At 53.6% G+C, this 11,491-nt stretch overlaps 2 protein-coding genes across 4 annotated transcripts; one reads left to right on the forward strand and one right to left on the reverse strand.

The window, feature by feature from the left end:
• Positions 1-234: 234 nt before the first annotated feature.
• Positions 235-5,216, reverse strand: THAP1 (THAP domain containing 1). Of its 3 annotated transcripts, none has more exons than XM_050913031.1 (4): positions 5,146-5,216; positions 4,409-4,604; positions 908-966; positions 235-832 (listed from the first exon to the last, which is right to left on the reverse strand). In XM_050913031.1, the coding sequence occupies exons 1-4, from the start codon at positions 5,214-5,216 to the stop codon at positions 499-501; spliced, it is 660 nt and encodes a 219-aa protein (XP_050768988.1). In that variant the 3' UTR covers positions 235-498. The 3 variants fall into 3 exon arrangements, with proteins under 3 accessions (XP_050768988.1, XP_050768989.1, XP_050768987.1); XM_050913032.1 differs by lacking the exon at positions 908-966 and adding an exon at positions 4,034-4,053 and having other exon boundaries at positions 235-866; positions 4,392-4,604; XM_050913030.1 differs by having other exon boundaries at positions 235-966.
• A 3,317-nt stretch (positions 5,217-8,533) lies between these two features.
• LOC127027274 (transcription factor JunD-like) lies at positions 8,534-9,911 on the forward strand. Its single transcript, XM_050912892.1, is given in 5 exon segments — positions 8,534-8,620; positions 8,881-9,011; positions 9,062-9,376; positions 9,412-9,719; positions 9,722-9,911. Coding segments are annotated over 5 exon segments (978 nt in total). The 3' UTR covers positions 9,859-9,911.
• Positions 9,912-11,491: the final 1,580 nt, after the last annotated feature.

Here is an 11,491-nt window from a genome sequence, read left to right on the forward strand (position 1 = left end):
GCAGCACTTGCAGGTGTTCTTAGTTGGCCCAATTCTGCTCCTTCTGAAATCAGTGAAAACTACTTCCTGGGGATCACCAAAGCCAACATTAAATGCCTTGACAAAGCTTTGCACTAAGTGTACAACAACCTCAACTTCACTCTCAGCCAGATTCAATTCCCCATCCCCTGCAAGAGTAAGACAGCCATTGTAAAAAAAAAAATAAAAAAAAAATTTAACAGATTTTAAATGTATTCAACCTTGCATCCTTTCCTTCTGTAAAGCAATCCAAATTTTGTAAACTAAATGCATCTTCTAATTCTGAGATGCTTGCATTTTCAATATATTAAAAGTGTATCAAACTGAAATGACAATGAAGAAAAAAATGTGATCTCATTTGTATGACTGCTTATTTACTGTTTTAGAATTCTGGAGAGTCTTACACACAGAATTAGAGAGCATTTAGTTTTTAAACTAAATTTCTTGGCCTAGCAAAGTGAAAACTGATGTTCATGACTTCTAGGCAGGTACTTCTACAACTTCAAAATAGTCATTGGGCAGAATCACATAGCCTTTTCCTGCCAATATGTCTTTTTCTTTCTGAAACTGAACGATCTCTCTCAGTTTTTCAATTTGTCTTTCCTGACGCCGGCATCGCTGCTGCGCTGTCTTGAGCTTCTTCCGGAGTTTTTCAACTTGTTCCTCCAGCTGCTGAATTCTTTTTCGCTGATGAACTGTATCCTCTACGGTATAGTTGTGATCACAAAAAACAGCAAGATTGCTAGGGGTCTGGAGAGGAGGCATCAATAATCCAATACTTGGATCTACAAATCTGGCATCTATTTGAGACAAATGAAAAGAAGGAGTTGATGGAGATGGCGGTAGTACTGGAGCTGCTGCTGGTGGTGGTGGTGGCGGTGGTGGTGGTGGAGGCGGCGGTGGAGGCGGCGGTAGTGGATCTTCTGGCTGTTCTGCAAATTCTTCAGGCTAGAAACAACAAGGAAAAAAAGTACGTTTTCATCCTTAACATCGTTTACAACACAACTCCCTTACTACAGACCCAGAATAACATAAACAACCAGGATTTAAATTAATAAAATAAATTTCAAAGCCTACATTTTCAAAATTGACAAACAGTTCTGGGCCTGTTTTGGCTGGCTTCTCAACTGGAGATATTTTTAAGCAGCTTCATTTTCAGGGCCCTTTGAAACTCAAGTCCTTGATGTCTCAAATAAATCGAAAACTGAAGAACGTAACAATTACTCTCACTTGAAGACTTAGGTCAAATACATATCCACGATTAGCTAAGAAGCAAGAATGCAGGCTGCAGTTCCATAAAACGGAGTTCAGCTGACCTAATAACTCATCATGGCCATCCCATTCGCCTTTGTCCCTCCTTCTTTCTGCTGCATCTTACCTTTATATACTTCGAACCTATCAGCTAACTTAATCAAAAACACAGCAGAAGCAGATAATCTTCTGCTGAGGTAGAATAAGGGTCACCTATTGAGGGGGCTGATAAACTAGCAGAGCAGAGAGGTAGACACAGCAAGGCCTGCCTCTCAACAACTGGAAGGGACTGTGTCACTGGTTTCGGGCTGCAGCATAAGGGTTTGGTTTCAAGAGACATGATGAGCCAAAATAAACAGCTCTTCAACAGCAAAGCGGCCCTCCCAGCCCTGGTATTTACACTTTGCTCAAACATCGTAAGTTGCTAAGATGACAGAAAGCTATTCGCTCTCCCACCATCATTGCAGAAATCTTCTGTCCTTTATTAAAAGTCAAAGCAATGTAACATGAGGCATGACCTACACCTGCACTGGTGTGTGGAAGGAGTGAGAAACAGGACTGCATGGCTGGCAGATGGGATGGAGAAGAGAGAAGCACGATTCTCCCTCTTGGCAGCAGCAGAATATCGATTGGCTCAGCTCCACACGAAACTGCAGTCTTTATCATACTGCTCTCAATAGGTTCACTTGTACGGTTCAGGACAACACAGATCCCTCATCACCTGAGTATAGGCCAGAGCAGAGAATCAGATTCTTTCTGCCCCAAAGGAATGCAGTATAATTCAGAAATGCTTCTGTGCACATGATGATAAAAAAAAAGCACTGTTTAAAGAAAAGAGCTTGCATATTGCCTGTCAAAAAGAAAGCCTAAGACATTCTCAGTGAAAGAGGCACTGAACCAATTTTCTAACTATCCACCTGTTGCCAGTATTATTACTACACATAAAAGCATAAGGACAGGGGCAATGCTGACTATAAGAGCAGCTGACAATCCTCATCATCTAAATATCAAGCTCATCAGATCTGAAGGTCATGTCATTAACTTCCTTAACATGCAAACAAGCTAATACTTGATATTGGGGGGGTCTAGATGTCCCTTTTGTACAAACTACAACACTTGGCAGACAGTAACTGAGAAAGCAGTTTTGTGACTGGTGTTGAAGGGAAGTTTCATATGCATTCAAATATTACTGATCACTTTAAAGTACAAACCAGCCAACTACCACTCTTATTTCTCAATTATAAGAAATCACTGCTAACAGTGTGCCTATCTAATTCACACATGAATATTCTAAAGAGTTTGACCCTATCACCTATCACTTTCAAACTTTTCTGCTAAAAAATCTACAAGGCAAAGATGTAATTGGCAAAGAGAAATTCACCCTTGTTGGAAGCACAAGCAAAAATCAGATCATTGCTGGACAGCTGAATTCAAACAGAGACTTCTGTTTGCAGCTTATCCAGCACATGCTACCTCTATAAATATGCTACTATTGTCACAACGTATCACAGAGAACAGATCGTCGGTATCACTGACACATCATAAGTGAATTCTAATTACTTCTTACAGCCAATAAATGGTTCTCCTAAGCCATAAGCAAAGAAAAAGAAAGTATTTCAAATTACATAATGCAAAAGATGAAAAGCTGTATTTCAAAATCTGTGTGGATTCAATTCCAAAACAACCACTACTATTCTTTGTTACGTCATTTCTTGAAGATATGTGGCAGTTCATTTAAAAGTGCTGTGAGACAAATAGGAATAGCATTAAATCCTTCTCCATAATTAAAAGGCACTCTTTTGTGTTTTTGTAGATCCAGGCATGATAATGAAATGGGGAATGTGGCTCACCACTAATCCTGCTGCACCAATCGCACTTTTGCAGATTACCTTATACACCCATTCAGCTTTCAGACTGTAAAAAATTTTGCAACTATTTTACACGTGACAAAGAAAATGTGTGTCATACAGATAGCAGGGAAGCGTAATCAAACAAAAAACTTAGCACAGCTGTATTTACCTGGAAATTGTCTGTCTTTCCTTACACACCTTCTGCTTATATTCTCTTCTCTGCTATTAGCCAGTTTTCATTTTTCAAATACAGTCCCTTTTTATTTGTGCATCAAATCCAATATTGTATATACAGAGAAAAATCAATCAAGCAAAAGTCCCAGTTTTCCTCTGTGCACTTCATCCCATTACAGTCTTTCATCCCCTAGACCTATCATATCCATTCTCTCCTTTGCCACTTCCTCCACGGCAGAGTGGCAAGAGATCTAATATTTTATATCCTTTATAGGAGTTAAGAATCAATCTTTTCCATTCTTGTCTTGCAGTTATTACATCGAGAAGGAAGAACTCTAAACTGACTTGCATCTCACGGTAAGCTGCTTTAGCAGCACAGCGAAGGGAACAATACATCTCACAGGAGACTACCATCAGAAGTTCAGAGACACAAGTTAGGGACCAGTCTGGCTTATGAACACAAGGTAACTGCTAAGGCAAGACAGAGATGGTTTCAGCACAGACAGATAGGAGGTGCAGCTATTGTTCTGCCCCTCTGTTTGCATCTCACTTTAACTCTGTGAAGCCAGAGGACAGAGCCCTTTAGCGAGGACAGTTAAGTTTCAGAACTAAAGTCCATCATCCCTTCACCGTTAGCAGTAGCCACCAGTCAGCGTGGGAGAGTACAGTGCAATTTACAAGTTCTATTGAAGTCTCTCTAAAACTCCAAATATGCCACAAATACAGGTGAACAACTCAACTACAGGGCAATACTTTCTTACTTTGCTGCCGTTCCATTTAATTCAGCACAAGGTTTTAACCGAAGTTACGCTGCTCACGCTTCTGCGTATGCACACAAGAGCAGATCAGAGCTACTGCACGCCTGTACAATGCTCTACGTGCTCCAGTGCCTTGGACAGCCTACACCTCTGCTCTTGTCAAAGCAAATGAGAACAGCTGTTGGACATGTTTCAGCCACCACAGCCCTCCACGTGCCTCCAGGCGCACATGCTCAGCCAGTATCCTTCACAATCTGCATCTTCTCCCAGCTGCTCTGCTACATCAAGCCCTGCTAGGCTAACACGAGCAACATACGTGCATTCCAGTACCTTAAACTACGAGTGCTTTGAGTTTACCTTTTCGCTGGGTTCAGTATAACAAAATATTGTGGGCACAGCATTTTCTTTCAGAAGCTTGTTGTTGCACTCCCTTTTAAAGCAATCGGGGGTAAAGTGTTCTGAACAAATGCTGCTATACTTGGTTGGCTTGAAGTTTTTCCTTTTAACAGCAGCTTCCCATTTCTTGCAAAGATCAGGTCTTGTAAGAGGAAACCTGTAAATAAGAAGTACTTTCAGCTTTTCTGGAAAGCTTTTTAACACGGGGTCGTGTTACAGCCAAGCACTGCTATGACTGACTGCACGATCGCTTGGTTTTTCCTCTGACGGGCTCATCTTCGGAGCCAAACCCCTCCTGCCAACCCACCCCTCGCACACGGACCGGGCTGGGGTCTCCGCCCCCTGAAACCCCGGGGGGGGGGGGGGGCGGCGAGGGTGTCCCCTCTCCCTGAAGAAGGCAGCAAGAAGCGTACTGTCCCTCGGCTTTCCTCGGAGAGACCCCCAGGGGCAGGGAAGGCGAGGCGCTCGGGGCCCGGCGGGGCTCCCCCCTCAGCGGCCGCGGGCGACCGCTGCGCCCCGCCCCCCACTGACACGCCGGGCGCGCGTCCCCCCTCTGCCCACAGACCCCGCGCGCGCCCGGCGCCGCCGCGCGACCCCTCCCCTCCGGGCGGGAGGGCGGGCGCGCGCGCGCGCGCCGCGGCCCCGGCCCCGGCCCGCCCCCGCCGCGGCCCGGCCCCGCCCCCGCCGCCCGCGCTCACTTGTGGAAGGAGATGGGTTTCTCTTTGTCGTATCGGTTCCGGCAGCGGTAGGCGGAACAGGACTGCACCATCCTTCCTCCCCCGCGCCCGCCGCGGCCCAGCGTCAGGGAGACGAGCTCGCGGGCGCCGTTAATTCACCGCCGGGCGCCCATCCTCCCCTCCCCCCGCCCGTGACCCTCCGAGAGGGACAGGAACGGGACGCGGCCTCTCCCAACTCCAAGATGGCGGCGCCAGCTTCAGCGAAGCTCTCGCGGTAGTGGCGCACGCCGCGCACGCCCATTGGCGGGTTTGCGCGCGGGGGCGGAGCCTCCCCGGCCGGCCCTCCAATCGGGCCGCCGCCTGCAAAGCGCGAGGCGAGGTTCCCCCGGCTCCGCCCCCTTCCTCGCGGCCGTGCCGTGCCCCGCCCCGCCCGCCGCCACATCTGGGCAGCGGCGGCTGCGGCGCCAAACCGCCGCCTCCCCTCGCCCCGCCCCGGCCTCCCGTGTTCGCGGAGGAGCCCCCGGCGGGGCTGAGGCGAGGGACGGCCGGCCTGCTCTGCGGAGACCCGCGGCCGCGGCGGAGGGAGCCGGGGCCCACCCCGTGCTAAGGGCCGCCGAGGCCGGCGGGAGGTGTGCCCGCGCTGCAGCCGTGCCTGCCGGGAGGGAGACCCGTCAGGGGGCTCTTCCGCCCGGGCGGTGCCCGGGGCCCTGGCCGGGGATGCTCGCCCCACCCGGCAGGCAGGGCTTCGGGCGAGCGGGCGGGCGTGCACAACACAGTTGTCACAGGCGCAGGAAGTTGGCTCTGAGCCCCGGAGGGTTTCCAGGCTCTCTTCACCAAAAAAAAAAGGGGGGTGCAGGGGGGGAGAAAAAGAAAACAACAAAAAGAGCACATTGCCATGGCACACGGTTGCATTAAGGATGTGTAAAACAACTCCGTTTCACTCACTGAAACTTGGCTTGCGGGTATATCGGCAAGTGTTAGACAGCAATCTAAATAAATTGATCTGTCGTTACAAGTAAGTTTATTCCAAGCAGTTTCTGCATTTTTCCATTCTGTAGGCTCACGTTCCAGCTCTGCATTAGAGCAGCAAGTAAAACCATCCTATACAGCTGACCAGCAGGTCTTGTCAGAGGACTGACGAAGGGACCTACCTTTAGTGTCATCTCTGTCATGTATCACATCATGTCTAGAATTTCTCTGGCAACGACCCCAGAGCCAAGGGAACCTCCCCAGCTTTTTCTCTGTCCCCACCCAGGACCTCATTTTCTCCTCAGTCTACTTTCCCTCTCTGCGCTTGCTTCTTAAGGGAAAGAAGAGAAGCGGTACTGACTTCAGCTTGGAGGCTGAGGCTTCTCTGCCTGGAGAGCCTTCCTTGCCTGGCTGCAGACAAGGTACCAGGTACCATTTGCTCGCCCAGGTATACGACAGGAAAAGCCTGTACAGCAAGCAGGCGCAGCAATACGTCCACAAAGCCGCTCGCGTTAGCTGTTTTCAGTACTCGGTGTTGGCTGAGCACTGCGAGCTCTGCCGCTCTGCTGCTAGGTCAGCCAAGAGACAAGGAAATAAAAATAAGGCCTTTCTAGCACCACCTTCCTCACCAAGAAAGACATGCTTACTCCTCCCCCATCCACGCAAATGCCTCTGTTTGTGGCTTTTGCCTGATGGCTTTCTTCTCGCTGGAGTCCTGCTGCTGCTGGTTTTCTGGGCAGCGACTCTGCCACAGCCTCAGGGAGCGGCAGAGCAGGGCTGCCCCACGAGAAGATGAGCCGGGGGTGGCCAGAGCCAAGGCGGTGGCCCTCACCAGCCTGGGCAGAGTTCTGCAGCACCCGAGCAGGGCGAGCAGAGCAGGCACTAGTGGTTGGACCCACTGACACACCCAGACGAGGAGAGGTGATGAACCAAGTACGAGGTCCACCCACGGAGTCCGGGCAGGAGCAGCGGGAGATGGTGCCAGGAACAGAACTGGAAACGCAGGTCCAAGGTCTACCCAGGAGATGGGGCTGGAGAGAGGAACACCTGCGACGTTCAGGGACTGAAGGCCCCAGGCTGAGTTGAAATGGAGCTCCTGCCCCACGGGCAGGGTGTGTAGTTGGGGGCCCCAAGGTAGGTGAGTCAAGGTCATCAAGGTCTTAGTGCACTTAGACTCTGGTTCTCCTGTGGATCTGAAGTGGCATGTCTGGGGCAAAGTCCTTCCTGACTTGACACCAGTGTCTCTGCCTCCTCCCCCACGCCCGGTTTTGGAGCAAACCTAGGCACAGTGGAGGCACAGCATGGCAACGCACACGGTGGGGCTACAGCAGAGCTCAGCAGTGTCGCTAGACCCTGGGAGAAGAGGCACTTGGTCTTGATATGCAGGGAGGAAATGTCCAGGGAGAAAACATGAGTAGATTGCAGAAGGGTGACGCCTAACTGAGGGGATGGTGGTGGATCCCACCGTGGATGGGGAGAACGGGTGAATGTGTGGATGAGCCACTGAGGCCCTCAGTCAGCAAGCCAACTTAAAAGAGAAGCTTTCAGCAGTTCTGTCAGGATCACGTTAGTATCCCCAGGAGAAGGGATTTTTAAAGAACTGGGTGGAAAGCAATTTTCTCATCCTGTAAGAATTTTGGAGACTTGGAGAGGGGCAGAGGGCATTGTCTCAAGTGAAGATAACAAATAAATACCACCCCCACAATACCACCACTGAAAAACAGTACTTTCACATTTCAGTAACGTTGAAAAGACATCTAAGCTGTTTCAAACCCTTTCTCTAAACTTTTTTTTCAGAAGAAAAGCTACGTCAGATCCGTCTCCTTCTTGGCGAGCGGCTTTTGCTTTGACAAGTCGGCATGTTTCCTGATGGCCGAGCGTTTCCCTGGCGGACTTCCCAGCCCGCGTTGTCGCGAAGCGTTAACCCTCGACACCTGCACTACCCTCTGCCCGTCCCTCACAGACCCCACGCACGAGCACCTGCCCACAGCAGCCGCCACGCGTGGGCTTTGCTCGCTTTCCTCCCGCAGGACGTGTGCCGTGGCTGGAGCATCCCCAGGTGATGCCCACAGGAAACCCCTCGTCCCGGGCGGAGCCCCCGGCAGCGCCTCCTCTCCCGCTCCGCAGCCGCGGGGCGAGTTTTCAGGGGGAAGCAGCGCGGGCTCCCCACGGACACCCCACCGGGGCAAGACCGGGGCTGCGGCGGGAAGCCCTTTCGCGCAAGCCCGGCGGGAAGGGGAAGGAGCGGGGGGACCGGCGACGGCGGCGGCGGCGGGGCGGGCAGTCGGCGGGCTCGGGGCGTGGCGTGGGGCCGGCGGCGCCGGGAGGCGGCTCAGTCCCCGCTGCCAGCCGAGGCGGCCGGCCCCGCGGAGCAGGCGCCCAGCCCGGCCCGCTCCGCGCCGCACCGGAGCCGCCGCCGCCGGCCGGCGAGGGCGGCAGCATGAGCGGCGGGCGTAGCGGGCGATCCGCCGTGAAGATGGAGGCGCCGTTTTACCCCGAGGAAGGACTGGAGCTGCTACCCGACTTCGTGCCGCTGCCGGGTTTCGGTACCGCCGGCGGACCCGGAGCCGATGCGGCCGCGGCGGCGGCGGCGGCGGCGGCGGGGCAGAAGCTGCTGCTGGGCGCCGGGAAGAAGCGGGACCTGGCGGCCGCCGCCCCCGCGCCGCTCCCGGGGCCCTTCGCCCTTCGCCGCCCGCCGGCGCCCGCGGCAGCGCGGCGGCTCTGCGCTTGCTACCGCCGCCGCCGCCCGCCGCCGCCGCCCCGCCGCCGCCCGCCGGCTCCGCGGAGCCGGCGGGCGGCGGCGGGGCGACGGCGGCGGCCCGCGGCGGCCCGGAGGCCGCGCTGGGCTCGGCTGCGGAGCTACCGCTGCTTAAACTACCGCCGGCCGCCGACCTGGAGCAGCTGCTGATCCAGGGGGCGCGGGGCTGGGGTCCGGCAGCCCGGGACCGGCGGCGCCCGGGGCGGGGAGCGGCGGAGCCGCGGCGGCGGGGCCGTTTCTCTACCGGCAGCCAGTGACGCAGGAGCAGGAGGGTTTCGCCGACGGTTTCGTTAAGGCCCTGGCCGACCTGCACAAGCAAAACCAGCTCCTGGCGGCGCCGCCGCCGCCGCTCTCCACGCCGGGACCCTGCTGCACCGCCCGCCCGGGGCCGCCGGGAGCCCCCGCCGCCGCCGACCCGCCGGCCGTCTACACCAACTTGAGTGGCTTCAACCCCGCGGGGCCGCTGAGCCCCTCGGGCAGCGCCTACCCCGCCGCCTCCGCCCCGCCGCCGCCGCCGCCGCCGCCGCCGGGCCTGGCCTTCGGGGCGGCGGGCCTGGGAGCGGTCGGCTGCCGCCGGCGCGGTCCCTGGAGGAGCCGCAGACGGTGCCCGAGGTGCCGCCGTCGGCGGGCGGGGAAGGCGGCAGCAGCGCGCCGACGCCGCCGTCGCTGTCGCCGCTGGACGCGGAGAGCCAGGAGCGGCTGAAGGCGGAGCGCAAGCGGCTGCGGAACCGCATCGCCGCCTCCAAGTGCCGCCGGCGGAAGCTGGAGCGCATCGCCCGGCTGGAGGAGAAGGTGAAGGCGCTCAAGGGGCAGAACGCCGAGCTGGCCGCCACCGCCAACCTCCTCCGCGCCCAGGTCACCCAGCTGCAGGCCGCGTCCGCAGCCACCTCTCCTCCGGCTGCCACATCAACGCCGCCGGGCATCCTCCCCCCGCCGCCGCCGCCGCCGCTCAGCCCCGGGAGGCGCCCCCCGAGGCGGCCGCCGCGCCGGAGACCAGCGCCTGCTGAGGAGGGACGCCCCGCCGCCAGCCGGCCCCATCCCCGCCCGCCGCCGGGGCGGCGCGGAGGCACCGCGGGGCCGAGGTGCTCGCCCGCCGCCGCTCTTCTGTTCTTATTAATTATTATTATTTATTTGCGCCCGGAGAAGGCGGTTGCGGGAGCCGGGTGTTGCTAAGCGTTTCCCGAGGTCTGTCGATATCGCGCTGAGCAGCGAGGGTCTCCGTGGGTGGTTTGGGGGCAGGTGGTTGGTTTTTTTCAGTGAAGTACTTGAGGTCTGTAGAGATTTCAGAAATTAAGGAAATTCCTGTTTACAGAAAGATGCAACTTTATTTTCATGGGGGATATAAAAAGTGTGTTTCCTAATACACCTTACTGAACTGTATAGCAATGGATAAGCTTTTCAAACTTAAAAAAAAAAAAAAAAGCCAGAATCGTACCCTTTTGAAAAGATGTGCGTGTATATATATATTTAAAACATAATATGGCTATGTATATTTTCTTGGTATTGATAAAGAACTTTTTTTAAAATACTGTCTTTCTCTAGAGCTTTAATTTGCCATTAAGAGTTAAGACAACTATGTGGGTGCTCTTGCACTTACATGGCTTCGGTTTTAAAATCGGACCCTGGAGGGAAATGATTTTTGTTGTAAATCGTAAGCAAGATGAAATGCATTGCTGACTCAGTCATATGAAAATACTTTTCTAAACTGTACGCTCCATATTTCTTGTGCCAGTGCAAACTTGGGGCATTGATAGTTATTTATTGAAACTTGAACACTTTTGGACGTTGCCTAGACCTTATTTTTCTAGATAACACGTTAGTAGAGAAAACGGTTACTTTGGCAAGAAGAGCTTTACTTTTTTTTCCTTCACTGTGTACATTCCAGTAGTGTTTGCTCTTTACGTAGTATAGTAACAATTCAGTGCTATACAGAAAAGGGCTCAGATTTGGGGTGGGTTAGATATAAAGGTGGTAATTCCATTGTATTCTGTTTGAATAACTTGCAGAAATATTATGGAGAAGTAGATTTATTTTTCAGTAGGAATCTGTGTAGAATCTTGCTTCTTGGTCTACTTTGTTCTAAAGAAACTTTCTGCAATACTCTAGAGACAGAGTCAGCGCTAGACCGTGAAATGTTTTTCTGGTTGGGAAGAATTGGTGTGATTTATTTCTTTGTCAAGATTTTACTAGTAGAAGAGAATAGCAAAGGAACTATTTCCTCTGATTAGACATAATCCTCAATAAGTTTTTGAAAGCTTTAGATCCCTTGCTCGGTACTACTGCCTACCTTGCTTCTGCTGCACCTGTGTATTTTGAGCATAGCCGCTAACGCAGCGCTGTCGAGCCCTGTGGCGTGGTGCCGTGGGAAGGGTCTGTCGGAGTGTGACGGTCACCCCACCAGAAGCCCCTCGGAGCGAGGGCCGCGGGCCGGGCCTGCTGCTGGGGGAGGGCAGGGCTTCTCCTGAGCAGATCCAGCTGCAGAGCGGGGCCTGCTCCCCTCTTTGAAACTGTGCTAAAAACTCTGCTTGAACTCAGAGGCAAAACTTACATGGGGATATGTGTCTGTGCCAGCTGGTGAAAATGGGGGATTGTACGAGGAGCCAAGGGGGCATAGACATCTTTATGTGTACAAGCCATTGC

Source organism: Gymnogyps californianus, chromosome Z, assembly GCF_018139145.2.
Source record: "Gymnogyps californianus isolate 813 chromosome Z, ASM1813914v2, whole genome shotgun sequence".
Taxonomy (NCBI): domain Eukaryota; kingdom Metazoa; phylum Chordata; class Aves; order Accipitriformes; family Cathartidae; genus Gymnogyps; species Gymnogyps californianus.

What these genes read in the sequence shown, in the direction of transcription:
- THAP1 (XM_050913030.1), bottom strand. Translation starts at nt 5,216, where the DNA reads ATGGTGCAGTCCTGTTCCGCCTACCGCTGCCGGAACCGATACGACAAA. An exon ending in AAACCCATCTCCTTCCACAA is followed by an intron (nt 4,605 to 5,145) that starts GTGAGCGCGGGC and finishes TCTTATTTACAG; the next exon opens with GTTTCCTCTTACAAGACCTG. An exon ending in ATACTGAACCCAGCGAAAAG is followed by an intron (nt 967 to 4,408) that starts GTAAACTCAAAG and finishes TGTTGTTTCTAG; the next exon opens with CCTGAAGAATTTGCAGAACA.